General features: G+C 53.5%; 1 protein-coding gene across 1 annotated transcript; it reads right to left on the reverse strand.

Annotated features, from left to right (window-relative positions):
* Window positions 1-1,541: 1,541 nt before the first annotated feature.
* Window positions 1,542-13,782, reverse strand: LOC116222992 (interleukin-6 receptor subunit beta-like; the record flags this gene model as incomplete). The annotated part of the gene is made up of 7 exons (XM_031578463.2): window positions 1,542-3,648; window positions 4,297-4,378; window positions 11,292-11,388; window positions 11,651-11,791; window positions 12,079-12,222; window positions 13,210-13,335; window positions 13,569-13,782. Coding segments are annotated over 7 exons (1,470 nt in total), but the record flags the coding sequence as incomplete, so codon positions are not given.
* Window positions 13,783-13,861: the final 79 nt, after the last annotated feature.

A 13,861-nucleotide genomic window follows, 5' to 3' on the forward strand; every position in this document is an offset into this window, starting at 1 on the left:
GGACTACTATCCGCCAAAGGACTACTATCGTGTAGCGACACCGCCTACTCAACTACAATCGCCATCAACCACAGACCATACCACTATAGCCAGACAGAGATATTTACACATTTTTTTTTTTTATTTCTTTAACCTAGCGAGCTACCTGCTGTTAGCTAGCAGCCTTTAGCTAGCAGCCTTTAGCCTACCCAACGCTGTTCTTTATCATTTGACACAATTTCCTGGTTTAAACAAGTACGAACACCTGGTCTGGCGAATGACAACTTAAATTATCTTCCCATATATTTTCTACTGGCATTGTAGTATTACCAGTTGGATGACAAAATACACTAGCCTAGCCTACTTGCTTAGGTACTTGTCGCAATCTCAGAGCAGAAACCGGGTAATCCAATTTTTTTTACTTGATCTATTCCCGTTTTAGGTAGTTATTCTGATAAATGAGGTGACCAGAACAGGGTGACTGCTTTTATTGCCAGCTCCAAAAGTAAGGCTACTTTACTGTGTGTCCGAGAAAAGTTGACCCAGAAGACGTCTACATTCAGCTGGCAGCAACGTGGGCGGGTTTTAAATGCGATAAAAACAAAATCCGGGCTTGTCTCCTTGCCGATTTGAACAGCCAACCGAGCAACAACTGTCTAGCATTTTACTACCTAAGTCAGACAATGAGTGGGCGTGTTGTAGCGTGTGGAAATAGCATTTTCAAAATGTCAGAGACTACACCAAACAATCTGATTGGCCGCTGCCGGGAAAAATCGCTCCTCATTTGCATAGGATTCAACCTTTTCCAACTTTTATCGGTCGCGTCGCCCAAAACGGTGGTCTACGTCACAATGGATTGGCTCCTGTTGAAATGCATGGATTTAGAATATCGCGTCGCTCGTAACGGTGTCATGGGTTTGCACCGTTAGCCTCTGGAATCATGAGCTGATCATTCCAAATGACAATACTTGCCCTGTTTTATCAGTCAACCAATTAACATTTAAACACGAAGTTATTGATTAAAAAATGTTTATTTCGCCATTGTTTCTCCGCAACAAAAAATAGTTCCATTGTCAACGTCTTTTGGAATTATAAGAACTTTGAATTAACGGTTATCGCTTAATTGTATCAACGTGCTATAGAATGTTTCATCGCGGAGTGATTTATTATTAGCTGTGAAAAGTCCGAGTTGGGATGTCCTGGGATATTCCAACTCATGGGAACGTCTCTTGTCCAATCAGAAACAGCTAAATAATTCAATAGAACCCAATTGTTTTATAAGTTCTAATAAGTTATGTTCTGTTCTGTTCTGCGACCTTACAAGTGGAAGGGTATTCAAGCAACCCAAATGAGGTCCATGAAAATAAGCAACAGAGCATCAACATCTGCAGGAGGAAGAAGCCTTCCTCATAACCAATGAGAGGCCTCTTTGCTACAAGCTCTTCCTCATAACCAATGAGAGGCCTCTTTGCTACAAGCTCTTCCTCATAACCAATGAGAGGCCTCTTTGCTACAAGCTCTTCTAGGCTCCTCAATGACCGTCACAGGAACTCAGAGTCGTGTTTGTGTGTATTTTGTATTTTTATTTCAGCTGAGCACTGTGAGTGTTTATAATGGATGCCCTGTCAGACGGACACATGGTCCAAGGCCATGCAGAGGGAGAGCAGTGTCTGCTTTCAGTAACTCCATGTTACATGTAGTGTATGATGAAGAAGAAGATGAAGAAGAAGAAGATGAAGAAGAAGAAAAAAACAGGCACATGTTTGACAACAAACCACAAAAACAAAGGTCACAGTAGAAAAACAGACTTACCTCGCAACAGACTTGGGAATTGTCCTAAATAGTAACATTCAGGTAATCTGAACAGTTCTGTCCCATAAACAGCACAGTGTTGGCTGGTACACCATCTTTGGTTAGTGAGATCTCTCCTACTGCATACGTATATCACCATTATTCACTTTTGAAGTATAATTCAACAGAAGGTTTTGACCTCTTGTGACTATGTAGGATAAAATAAAATGTGCAAACTAAAGCATCGAATTTAACAAATGACCATAATAAGCTGGCTAAAAATGCACTCAAAAAGTTAGGCTAATAAAAAGGCAAAGACAATAAGGTACACTTGAAAAATACATCATCATTAATATGTCAGACCCATTTCACCTCTCAGTGTACATGAAGTGAACTTTGGGCAAAAATACATCATCCTTAATATGTCAGACCCATTTGCGTTGGCATGGTGCCCGCTGGCATGATGCCCGCTGGCACGATGCCCATGATGTGATGTGTTAGTTTCATTCAGCCTAGACATCTGGTATTGTTCATAATATTAGAAAACGCCTCGAAAATAGTGTGCAAAATAAAATGTAAATGCACTCCTTGTGTCAAGTCTCATGCTTTTCTTAGAAATTTCACAAAAGTAAATCCTTTACTTCACCTTTCTACAGTTCCTGGGGGGAAATCTTCACTGAAATCCTAATGAATACTGGTCTACTTTCTCTATCACTGCTGGACAATCACTTGGCTAGGCTCAAGGCATACATACATACAACTATACAGGTATACAAGACAAAGACACAACACAACACGTGAATCGTCAGGACATAAGCGCCGACACCGTGGAAAACACTGGAAGACCGCTGCTCTCTCTTGCCCCTTTCTGTTTTGATATGGGGGGGGGGGACAGGACGTGAGGCCCAGTAACAGAGAGTGGGTTGGGGGGGGGTGAAGGAGAGGACCAGGAAATGTCATTTGACTCAGGATCGTCTGTCAGCCCCTAAAAGCTTACACGCTGCTTTCTATTGAAGTGCAAAAATGCAGCTGTCAATGATTGGGTATGAATTACAAACAAATTAAAACAATGGATGTCAGTTCATGGCTGTTGCTGTTGCACTTGCAAAAAAGTCTCTTTGTGGCTGTCAGTAAAACAAAGGCACGTGCATGGGGAATGACGGAGGGGACGGGGTCTGATGGGTGGGTGGGTGGGTGGGGGTCAGGTTGGGGTCACTGGGGTCTGTAGCCGCTCTGTTGGGGCATATACGACGGGCGGGGGAGGTGGGTGTCGGCCGGCTGCGGCTGCGGCTGCGGCTGCGGCTGCTCGACCGGACAGAACTCCAGGGAGTCCTGCTCGTCCTGCTCCGACGGGTGCAGCTGCGTCGGACTACCGCTGCCGTCGGCGTCACCGAATCCGTGGGGCCTCCTGAATAAGGAGCCGCCCCTGCCTGCCCCGCTCTGCCCACTGCCTTCCTGCTGCTCCTCGCAGTCCAGCAGGGGCTGGGTGGACTCCGAGCGGGCAAAGGTGTGCGCCGGGGCTGGGGTGGCGGCGGCGGTAGAGGAGGAGGAGGAGGATGATGAGGAAGAGGAGGCAGCGGTGGAGGAGGAGGCGGCTCCCCCAGGCGTCTGGCCCTTGTAGCCCACCACGGAGGAGTACTGCACGGTGCTGGCCGTGGTCTGGCCCGAGTCGGCCTCGTCGCTGTCGGAGACGCTCTGGCGCGGCGAGGACATGCACGACGAGCCGCCGATGCCGCTGCTGTGCTCCTCCGACAGGTACTTGTCTTTCTTGAGCGCGGGCAGCGACGTCTTGTCCTCGTCACACAGGGACTTCTGGTCGAACACGTCCACCTCCACCACGCTCAGGTCACCCAGCGTCGTCTCTTTGGGTGTACCGGCCTGCCAAGCCACACACAAACACAAACAAACAAACAAATAAATAAATAAAACACCAGTGCAGTGTTACTGGTAGACTCTCCATGGTACACGGCGAGCCAGCTAACAAGTAACAGCTCTACTAAGCACTTTTTACACACACACACACACACACACACACACACACACACACACACACACACACACACACACAAAAGTATGTGGATACGTCTTTTGGTGACTGTAAACATGGTATGGCCATAGGGTGCCACCTTTAACACCCGTCAGTCATCTGTAGGTTTATTTCTGTTTTTTGCACTTATTTCTGTTGTCATTTTTCATCTATTCTTGTGTCTTTTTCTGTATTTATTTCTGTTTTTTGCACTTATTTCTGTTGTCATTTTTCATCTATTCTTGCCAGGCCTTCTCGTCCAACATCAGTGCATGACCTCATAAATGCACTTTTGCTGAATGGGCACACACACACAGACACACACAGACACACCAAAATCTCCAAACTCGTGTGTGAAGCCTTCCAGCAGAGTGGAGGTGCTTACAGCTACAAAAGGGGGCAACTCCATAATAATGCCAATGGTTTTGGAGTGTGTGTGTGTGTGTGTGTGTGTGTGTGTGTGTGTCTGTGTGTGTGTGTGTGTGTGTGTCTGAGCTTACCCTGGCTGATAGGTCCGGGGACCATTTAGCCACAGTGCTGTTATAGGGATCAGGAACCTGGGGCCAGAACTTCTTCTTGAGCCTGAAGACACAGTAAACAAAAGACACAGTAAACAGAAGACACAGTAAACAGTAAACAGAAGACACAGTAAACAGTAAACAGAAGACACAGTAAACCACCTTCTTAGGCATTAGGGCATTTATGACTCTCTGTGGAATTACATCTATGCATTCTATCTGATTCCATCTTCAATGCAGAGTCTGCTATATGAAGTCCACAGAAGAACTGTAAAAGTTTACAGACACATGTGAGATCTGAAGCTGCCCTGATCAGGCCCATATGGTGAATAGTGATGTAGGTTGCATGTTTATTTGGTAGCCCAAAGAATGGCCAGCCTGAAGCAGCCATCAGCCTGAAGCAGCCATCAGGCTATTTTAGGCGAGAGGATTGAGAATCTACGGTGTCACCAACACAGAACCAGGTGCCATTAAACACAGAAGTGGGAGGACAGAACCCAGTGAGAAGGAGCCGATATACTAAGATGGGTGTGGTGAGGTGTGGTGTGCTCAGGGAGGTGTGGTGTGGTGTGGTGTGGTGAGGTGTGGTGTGGTGTGGTCAGGGAGGTGTGGTGTGGTGTGTTCAGGGAGGTGTGGTGTGGTGTGGTGTGGTGTGCTTAGGGAGGTGTGGTGTGGTGTGCTCAGGGAGGTGTGGTGTGGTCAGGGAGGTGTGGTGTGGTGTGGTCAGGGAGGTGTGGTGTGTTCAGGGAGGTGTGGTGTGGTCAGGGAGGTGTGGTGTGGTGTGGTGTGTTCAGGGAGGTGTGGTGTGTGGTGTTCTCAGGGAGGTGTGGTGTGGTGTGGTGTTCTCAGGGAGGTGTGGTGTGGTGTGGTCAGGGTGGTGTGCTCAGGGAGGTGTGGTGTGGTGTTCTCAGGGAGGTGTGGTCAGGGAGGTGTGGTGTGGTGTGTTCAGGGAGGTGAGGTGTGGTGTGGTGTGGTGTGGGATGTGTGGTGTGGTGTGGTGTGTTCAGGGAGGTGTGGTCAGGGAGGTGTGGTGTGGTGTGTTCAGGGAGGTGTGGTGTGGTGTGGTGTGGTGTGGTGTTCTCAGGGAGGTGTGGTGTGGTGAGGTGTGGTGTTCTCAGGGAGGTGTGGTGTGCTCAGGGAGGTGTGGTGAGGTGTGGTCAGGGAGGTGTGGTGTGGTGAGGTGTGGTGTGGTGAGGTGTGGTCAGGGTGATGTGGTGTGGTGTGGTGAGGTGTGGTGTGGTGTGGTGAGGTGTGGTGTGGTGTGGTGAGGTGTGGTGTGGTGTGGTGTGCTCAGGGAGGTGTGGTGTGGTCAGGGAGGTGTGGTGTGGTGTTCTCAGGGAGGTGTGGTGTGGTGTGGTGAGGGAGATGTGGTGTGGTGTGGTGAGGGAGGTGTGGTGTGGTGTGTTGTGGTGTGGTCAGGGAGGTGTGGTGAGGTGTGGTGTGCTCAGGGAGGTGTGGTGTGTTCAGGGAGGTGTGGTGTGGTGTGGTCAGGGAGGTGTGGTGTGGTGTGGTGAGGTGTGGTGTGGTGTGGTCAGGGAGGTGTGGTGTGGTGTGGTGTGTTCAGGGAGGTGTGGTGTGGTGTGGTCAGGGAGGTGTGGTGTGTTCAGGGAGGTGTGGTGTGGTCAGGGAGGTGTGGTGTGGTGTGGTGTGGTCAGGGAGGTGTGGTGTGGTGTGGTGTGCTCAGGGAGGTGTGGTGTGGTGAGGTGTGGTCAGGGAGGTGTGGTGTGGTCAGGGAGGTGTGGTGTGGGATGTGTGGTGTGGTGTGGTGTGTTCAGGGAGGTGTGGTCAGGGAGGTGTGGTGTGGTGTGTTCAGGGAGGTGTGGTGTGGTGTGGTGTGGTGTTCTCAGGGAGGTGTGGTGTGGTGAGGTGTGGTGTTCTCAGGGAGGTGTGGTGTGGTCAGGGAGGTGTGGTGTGCTCAGGGAGGTGTGGTGTGGTGTGGTGTGGTCAGGGAGGTGTGGTGTGGTGTGGTGTGGTGAGGTGTGGTGTGGTGAGGTGTGGTCAGGGTGGTGTGGTGTGGTGTGGTGAGGTGTGGTGTGGTGTGGTGAGGTGTGGTGTGGTGTGGTGTGGTGTGCTCAGGGAGGTGTGGTCAGGGAGGTGTGGTGAGGTGTGGTGTGCTCAGGGAGGTGTGGTGTGGTGTGGTGTGGTGAGGTGTGGTGTGCTCAGGGAGGTGTGGTGTGGTGTGGGATGTGTGGTGTGGTGTGGTGTGGTGTGTTCAGGGAGGTGTGGTCAGGGAGGTGTGGTGTGGTGTGGTGTGGTGTGTTCAGGGAGGTGAGGTGTGGTGTGGTGTGGTCAGGGAGGTGTGGTGTGGTCAGGGAGGTGTGGTGTGCTCAGGGAGGTGTGGTGTGGTGAGGTGTGGTCAGGGTGGTGTGGTGTGGTGTGGTGAGGTGTGGTGTGGTGTGTTCAGGGAGGTGAGGTGTGGTGTGGTGTGGTCAGGGAGGTGAGGTGTGGTGTGGTGTGGTGTGGTGTGTTCAGGGAGGTGTGGTGTGGTGTGTTCAGGGAGGTGTGGTGTGGTGTGGTGTGGTCAGGGAGGTGTGCTCAGGGAGGTGTGGTGTGCTCAGGGAGGTGTGGTGTGGTCAGGGAGGTGTGGTGTGGTGTGGTGTGGTGTGGTGTGGTGTGGTGTGGTGTGTTCAGGGAGGTGAGGTGTGGTGTGGTGTGGTGTGGTCAGGGAGGTGAGGTGTGGTGTGGTGTGGTGTGTTCAGGGAGGTGTGGTGTGGTGTGTTCAGGGAGGTGTGGTGTGGTGTGGTGTGGTCAGGGAGGTGTGGTGTGGTGTGGTGTGCTCAGGGAGGTGTGGTGTGCTCAGGGAGGTGTGGTGTGGTGTGGTGTGGTGTGGTGTGGTGTGGGAGGTGTGGTCAGGGAGGTGTGGTGTGGTGTGGTGTGGTCAGGGAGGTGTGGTGTGGTGTGGTGTGGTGTGGTGTGGTGTGCTCAGGGAGGTGTGGTGTGCTCAGGGAGGTGTGGTGTGGTGTGGTGTGGTGTGGTGTGGTGTGCTCAGGGAGGTGTGGTGTGGTGAGGTGTGGTGTGGTGAGGTGTGGTGTGCTCAGGGAGGTGTGGTGTGGTCAGGGAGGTGTGGTGTGGGATGTGTGGTGTGGTGTGGTGTGGTGTGTTCAGGGAGGTGTGGTCAGGGAGGTGTGGTGTGGTGTGTTCAGGGAGGTGAGGTGTGGTGTGGTCAGGGAGGTGAGGTGTGGTGTTCTCAGGGAGGTGTGGTGTGGTCAGGGAGGTGTGGTGTGCTCAGGGAGGTGTGGTGTGGTCAGGGAGGTGTGGTGTGGTGTGGTGAGGTGTGGTGTGGTGAGGTGTGGTCAGGGTGGTGTGGTGAGGTGAGGTGTGGTGTGGTGTGGTGTGGTGTGGTGTGGTGTGTTCAGGGAGGTGAGGTGTGGTGTGGTGTGGTGTGGTCAGGGAGGTGAGGTGTGGTGTGGTCAGGGAGGTGTGGTGTGGTGTGGTCAGGGAGGTGTGGTGTGTTCAGGGAGGTGTGGTGTGGTGTGGTCAGGGAGGTGTGGTGTGGTGTGGTCAGGGAGGTGTGGTGTGGTGAGGTGTGGTGAGGTGTGGTGTGGTCAGGGAGGTGTGGTGTGGTGTGTTCAGGGAGGTGTGGTGTGGTGTGGTGTGGGAGGTGTGGTCAGGGAGGTGTGGTGTGGTGTGGTGTGGTCAGGGAGGTGTGGTGTGGTGTGGTCAGGGAGGTGTGGTGTGGTGTGGTGAGGTGTGGTCAGGGAGGTGTGGTGTGGTGTGGTGTGGTGTGGTGTGGTGAGGTGTGGTGTGGTGTGGTGTTCTCAGGGAGGTGTGGTGTGGTGTGGTGTGCTCAGGGAGGTGTGGTGTGGTGTGGTGTGGTGTGGTTTTCTCAGGGAGGTGTGGTGTGTTCAGGGAGGTGTGGTGTGCTCAGGGAGGTGTGGTGTGGTGTGTTCAGGGAGGTGTGGTGTGGTGTGGTGTGGTGTGTTCAGAGAGGTGTGGTGTGGTGTGGTGTGGTGTGATCAGTGAGGTGTGGTGAGGTGTGGTGTGGTCAGGGAGGTGTGGTGTGGTGTGGTGTGGTGAGGTGTGGTGAGGTGTGGTGTGCTCAGGGAGGTGTGGTGTGGTGTGGTATGGTGTGGTGAGGTGTGGTGTGGTGTGGTCAGGGAGGTGTGGTGAGGTGTGGTGTGGTGTGGTCAGGGAGGTGTGGTGTGGTGAGGTGTGGTGTGCTCAGGGAGGTGTGGTGTGGTGTGGTCAGGGAGGTGTGGTGTGGTGTGGTCAGGGAGGTGTGGTGTGGTGAGGTGTGGTGTGCTCAGGGAGGTGTGGTGTGGTCAGGGAGGTGTGGTGTGGTGTGGGATGTGTGGTGTGGTGTGGTCAGGGAGGTGTGGTGTGGTGAGGTGTGGTGTGCTCAGGGAGGTGTGGTGTGGTGTGGTCAGGGAGGTGTGGTGTGGTGTGGTCAGGGAGGTGTGGTGTGGTGAGGTGTGGTGTGCTCAGGGAGGTGTGGTGTGGTGTGGTCAGGGAGGTGTGGTGTGGTGTGGGATGTGTGGTGTGGTGTGGTCAGGGAGGTGTGGTGTGGTGTGTTCAGGGAGGTGTGGTGTGGTGTGGTGTGTTCAGGGAGGTGAGGTGTGGTGTGGTGTGGTGTGGTCAGGGAGGTGTGGTGTGGTCAGGGAGGTGTGGTGTGCTCAGGGAGGTGTGGTGTGGTGAGGTGTGGTCAGGGTGGTGTGGTGTGGTGAGGTGTGGTGTGGTGTGGTGTGGTGTGTTCAGGGAGGTGAGGTGTGGTGTGGTGTGGTGTGGTCAGGGAGGTGTGGTGTGGTGTGGTGTGGTGTGTTCAGGGAGGTGTGGTGTGGTGTGTTCAGGGAGGTGTGGTGTGGTGTGGTGTGTTCAGGGAGGTGTGGTGTGGTGTGGTGTGGTGTGGTGTGGTCAGGGTGGTGTGGTGTGGTGTGGTGAGGTGTGGTGTGGTTTGGTGTGGTGAGGTGTGGTGTGCTCAGGGAGGTGTGGTGTGGTGTGGTATGGTGTGGTGTGGTGTGGTGTGGTCAGTGAGGTGTGGTGTGGTGTGGTGTGGTCAGGGAGGTGTGGTGTGCTCAGGGAGGTGTGGTGTGGTGTGGTGTGGTGAGGTGTGGTGTGCTCAGGGAGGTGTGGTGTGGTGTGGTCAGGGAGGTGTGGTGTGGTGTGGGATGTGTGGTGTGGTGTGGTGTGGTGTGGTGTGTTCAGGGAGGTGTGGTCAGGGAGGTGTGGTGTGGTGTGTTCAGGGAGGTGTGGTGTGGTGTGGTGTGGTGTGGTGTGTTCAGGGAGGTGAGGTGTGGTGTGGTGTGGTCAGGGAGGTGTGGTGTGCTCAGGGAGGTGTGGTGTGGTGAGGTGTGGTCAGGGTGGTGTGGTGTGGTGTGGTGAGGTGTGGTGTGGTGTGTTCAGGGAGGTGAGGTGTGGTGTGGTGTGGTGTGGTCAGGGAGGTGAGGTGTGGTGTGGTGTGGTGTGGTGTGTTCAGGGAGGTGTGGTGTGGTGTGTTCAGGGAGGTGTGGTGTGGTGTGGTGTGGTGTGGTCAGGGAGGTGTGGTGTGGTGTGGTGTTCTCAGGGAGGTGTGGTGTGGTGTGGTGTGGTGTGCTCAGGGAGGTGTGGTGTGGTCAGGGAGGTGTGGTGTGGTGTGGTGTGGTGTGCTCAGGGAGGTGTGGTGAGGTGTGGTCAGGGAGGTGTGGTGTGGTGTTCTCAGGGAGGTGTGGTGAGGTGTGGTGTGGTGTGGTGTTCTCAGGGAGGTGTGGTGTGGTGTGGTGTGCTCAGGGAGGTGTGGTCAGGGAGATGTGGTGTGGTGTGGTCAGGGAGGTGTGGTGTGGTGTGCTCAGGGAGGTGTGGTGTGGGGAGGTGTGATCAGGGAGGTGTGGTGTGGTGTGGTGTGGTGTGTTCAGGGAGGTGTGGTGTGGTGTGGTGTGCTCAGGGAGGTGTGGTGTGGTGTGGTGTGGTGTGCTTAGGGAGGTGTGGTGTGCTCAGGGAGGTGTGGTGTGGTGTGGTGTGGTGTGGTGTGGTCAGGGAGGTGTGGTGTGGTGAGGTGTGGTGTGGTGTGCTCAGGGAGGTGTGGTGTGCTCAGGGAGGTGTGGTGTGGTCAGGGAGGTGTGGTGTGGTGTGGTCAGGGAGGTGTGGTGTGGTGTGGTGTGCTCAGGGAGGTGTGGTGTGGTCAGGGAGGTGTGGTGTGGTGTGGTCAGGGAGGTGTGGTGTGGTGTGGTGTGATCAGGGAGGTGTGGTGTGGTGTGGTGTGGTGTGGTCAGGGAGGTGTGGTGTGGTGTGCTCAGGGTGGTGTGGTGTGGTGTGGTGTGGTGTGGTCAGGGAGGTGTGGTGTGGTGAGGTGTGGTGTGGTGTGGTCAGGGAGGTGTGGTGTGGTGTGGTGTGGTGTGCTCAGGGAGGTGTGGTGTGGTGTGGTGAGGTGTGGTGTGGTGTGCTCAGGGAGGTGTGGTCAGGGAGATGTGGTGTGTGGTGAGGTGTGGTGTGGTGAGGTGTGGTGAGGGAGGTGTGGTGTGCTCAGGGAGGTGTGGTGTGGTGTGGTGAGGTGTGGTGTGGTCAGGGAGGTGTGGTGTGGTGTGGTGTGGTCAGGGAGGTGTGGTGTGGTGTGGTGTGGTGTGGTGTGGTGTGGTGTGGTGTGTTCAGGGAGGTGTGGTGTGGTGTGGTGTGTTCAGGGAGGTGTGGTGTGGTGTGGTGTGGTGTGGTGTGGTGTGCTCAGGGAGGTGTGGTGTGCTCAGGGAGGTGTGGTATGGTGAGGTGTGGTGTGGTGTGGTGTGGTCAGGGAGGTGTGGTGTGGTCAGGGAGGTGTGGTGTGGTGTGGTGTGGTGTGGTGAGGTGAGGTGTGGTGTGGTGAGGTGTGGTGTGGTGTGGTGTGGTGTGCTCAGGGAGGTGTGGTGTGGTCAGGGAGGTGTGGTGTGGTGTGGTGTGGTGTGGTCAGGGAGGTGTGGTGAGGTGTGGTGTGGTGTGGTGTGGTGTGGTCAGGGAGGTGTGGTGTGGTCAGGGAGGTGTGGTGAGGTGTGGTGTGCTCAGGGAGGTGTGGTGTGCTCAGGGAGGGGACTCACGTCTCTTTGTTCTTGAAGCAAAGCCTTATGGTCAGTATGGTGAGGAAGAGGAAGCCAAAGCAGACGCACACCACAATCATCTCAATCTCCCCTGGATCTGGGGGGGAAAGATGAGAGGAGTTTAGAATCATGTCACTTCACCTGGTCCAACCTCACTGGAACCCTCAAAGACATATCATCATCCCCTATCCCATTCCTTTTAGCACAACCTCATTTCGTTTCGTCTTCAGCTGAGCCAAACAACAACTTAGATTTCTGAAAGTCTCAATTTGGAGCTCGCTTGCAGGGCGACTCGATGAAGTTCTGACATGAGGCACGGAGTCTTCCTTCAGACGGACAGGGGGAGGCGGTTTACTCACCGTACTTTGGGGTGACCATGTGGAAGAAGTCACTCATCCTTGAGCCGGCCTGTGTCCAGGCCACGATGTGAAGCTTGTAGTTTGTCTCCTTGGTCAAGTTCTTCAGTATGAGGGAGTGCACGTATGGAGCCACGGGTTCCGCTGGGAACACAATAGAACAATTCAGGCCAGAGAAGAGAAGAGAAGAGAAGAGAAGAGACGAGAAGAGAAGAGAAGAGAAGAGAAGAGAAGAGAAGAGAAGAGAAAGTTGTAATTGATGAGATGACAGTAAACAGACGTACAAGAGCCCATTCCCAACATGACGCCTCTACCCTCGGCTGCAGATTCATGCAAACACATTCATTCTAATGAGTGCTGCCAACACCACTGCGATCAAATGGGATCTTCTGCTGATCAAAAATAAAAAAATAAAAAATTTAAACACTCACAGACTGCCACGCCTTTGCTCTCATAGATAATGGTGTAGTGGGTGATGAACCCCCGCTGCTTCTCCAGAGGGATCTCCTTCCAGACCAGCTCCGCGCTGTTCTTCCACGTCCTCGACACAACTGCTGTTGGAGCCTCGTCCGGCACTAGAACAGCCACACATCTGGTTTTAAAGACCGGTTTTGCCATTTGATACCTAACCTAGTGACACTGATGTGTGCGGTGTGCTGTGGCCCATTTGATACCTAACCTAGTGACACTGACACCTAGTGACCCTGACACCTTAACCTAGTGACCCTGATACCTTAACCTAGTGACACTGATACCTAGTGACCCTGATACCTTAACCTAGTGACACTGACACCTTAACCTAGTGACCCTGATACCTAGTGACACTGATACCTTAACCTAGTGACCCTGATACCTTAACCTAGTGACCCTGATACCTAGTGACCCTGATACCTTAACCTAGTGACCCTGATACCTTAACCTAGTGACCCTGACACCTTAACCTAGTGACCCTGATACCTTAACCTAGTGACCCTGACACCTTAACCTAGTGACACTGATACCTTAACCTAGTGACCCTGATACCTTAACCTAGTGACCCTGATGTGTGCTTGGACTGAGGGTGCTGGTCTCTGAAACATCAGGGGGGTTTTGTCTGCAGTAAATGTGGCTTTTTGCACAGGTTTACAGATTAAATGGACGGGTCCAAATGTTCTCAGTCAAAAAGTCAAAAGTCCACCAACTGATGGATTTACAGCTTTGACTTTGTAACTGAAAATGTCCAGTGACCAGACAATTATTTAAAACAGGAAATGCTTGCTTTTTTTCATTTTTGGCTCCGCAAAAGGTTGTTGATATTTGAACTCGACAATCGTCAATCAAATTATACCCCTTCCTTCCGTTCACCTGAAGCACTGTGTTGATTGGCTGGGATGCTTTATGGCTTGGTTCTGAGCAAATCAATTTGACATTTGACCTTTGACCTTTGACCTTTGTACAAACAACTCAGTTTTTTTCTGAGTGCACTGAAAGGACAGCTAGAGGACCATCAGGAGCAATTAGCTGAATTTGACAAAAAAGTGTATGGGACTAGAATCGCAGAAGAGCAATATCCCTATGCTCACCCCCTTCCTTCAGATACGTGGCGACTGTTTCCGGTTTCCCAGGCAGTCTGAGGTGCATCTCTCTGAACCGCCGATGGTAGATGGGGACCACGGTCACGTTGTATGGTACGAAGGGCTGCAGGTTGCCTGGACACACAAGAGGTCAGGGGGTCACACTAGGATCGGAAGACGTCTCGGTACCCCTTCAAGCTGGCTGTAGCACAGAAGTCAGCACAGAGCTTTCCAACACACTTCAGTGCACACCGTGAATGGGGAGAATTACGTGGAGCTTTGACCTAGGCGCCAACACCACTCACGTCACTCTCTCTCTCTCACCTTTGACCTAGGCGCCAACACCACTCTCTCTCTGAGTCGCTCACCTTTGACGTAAGCCTTGGTGGCGTTGCGTGGCTCCTTCTGCCAGTCCCACTCCCCGTCCAGCAGAGACACCCACTGCAGCACGTACTCCACCGGCGGACCCTCTACCGCAGGGCCGCTCCACTCCACCCACAGCACACCGTCCTGGGCGAACGTAACCAAGCGGGACACAGGAGGAAGCTCTGCGCACACACACACACACACACACACACAGACACACACACACACACACACACACACACGGCCACGGAGAAATGCATAAGGACAGAGACTTAAAGCCACGAACATCTGCGGA

The sequence above is a fragment of the Clupea harengus genome, chromosome 12, assembly GCF_900700415.2.
Source record: "Clupea harengus chromosome 12, Ch_v2.0.2, whole genome shotgun sequence".
Lineage (NCBI taxonomy): Eukaryota > Metazoa > Chordata > Actinopteri > Clupeiformes > Clupeidae > Clupea > Clupea harengus.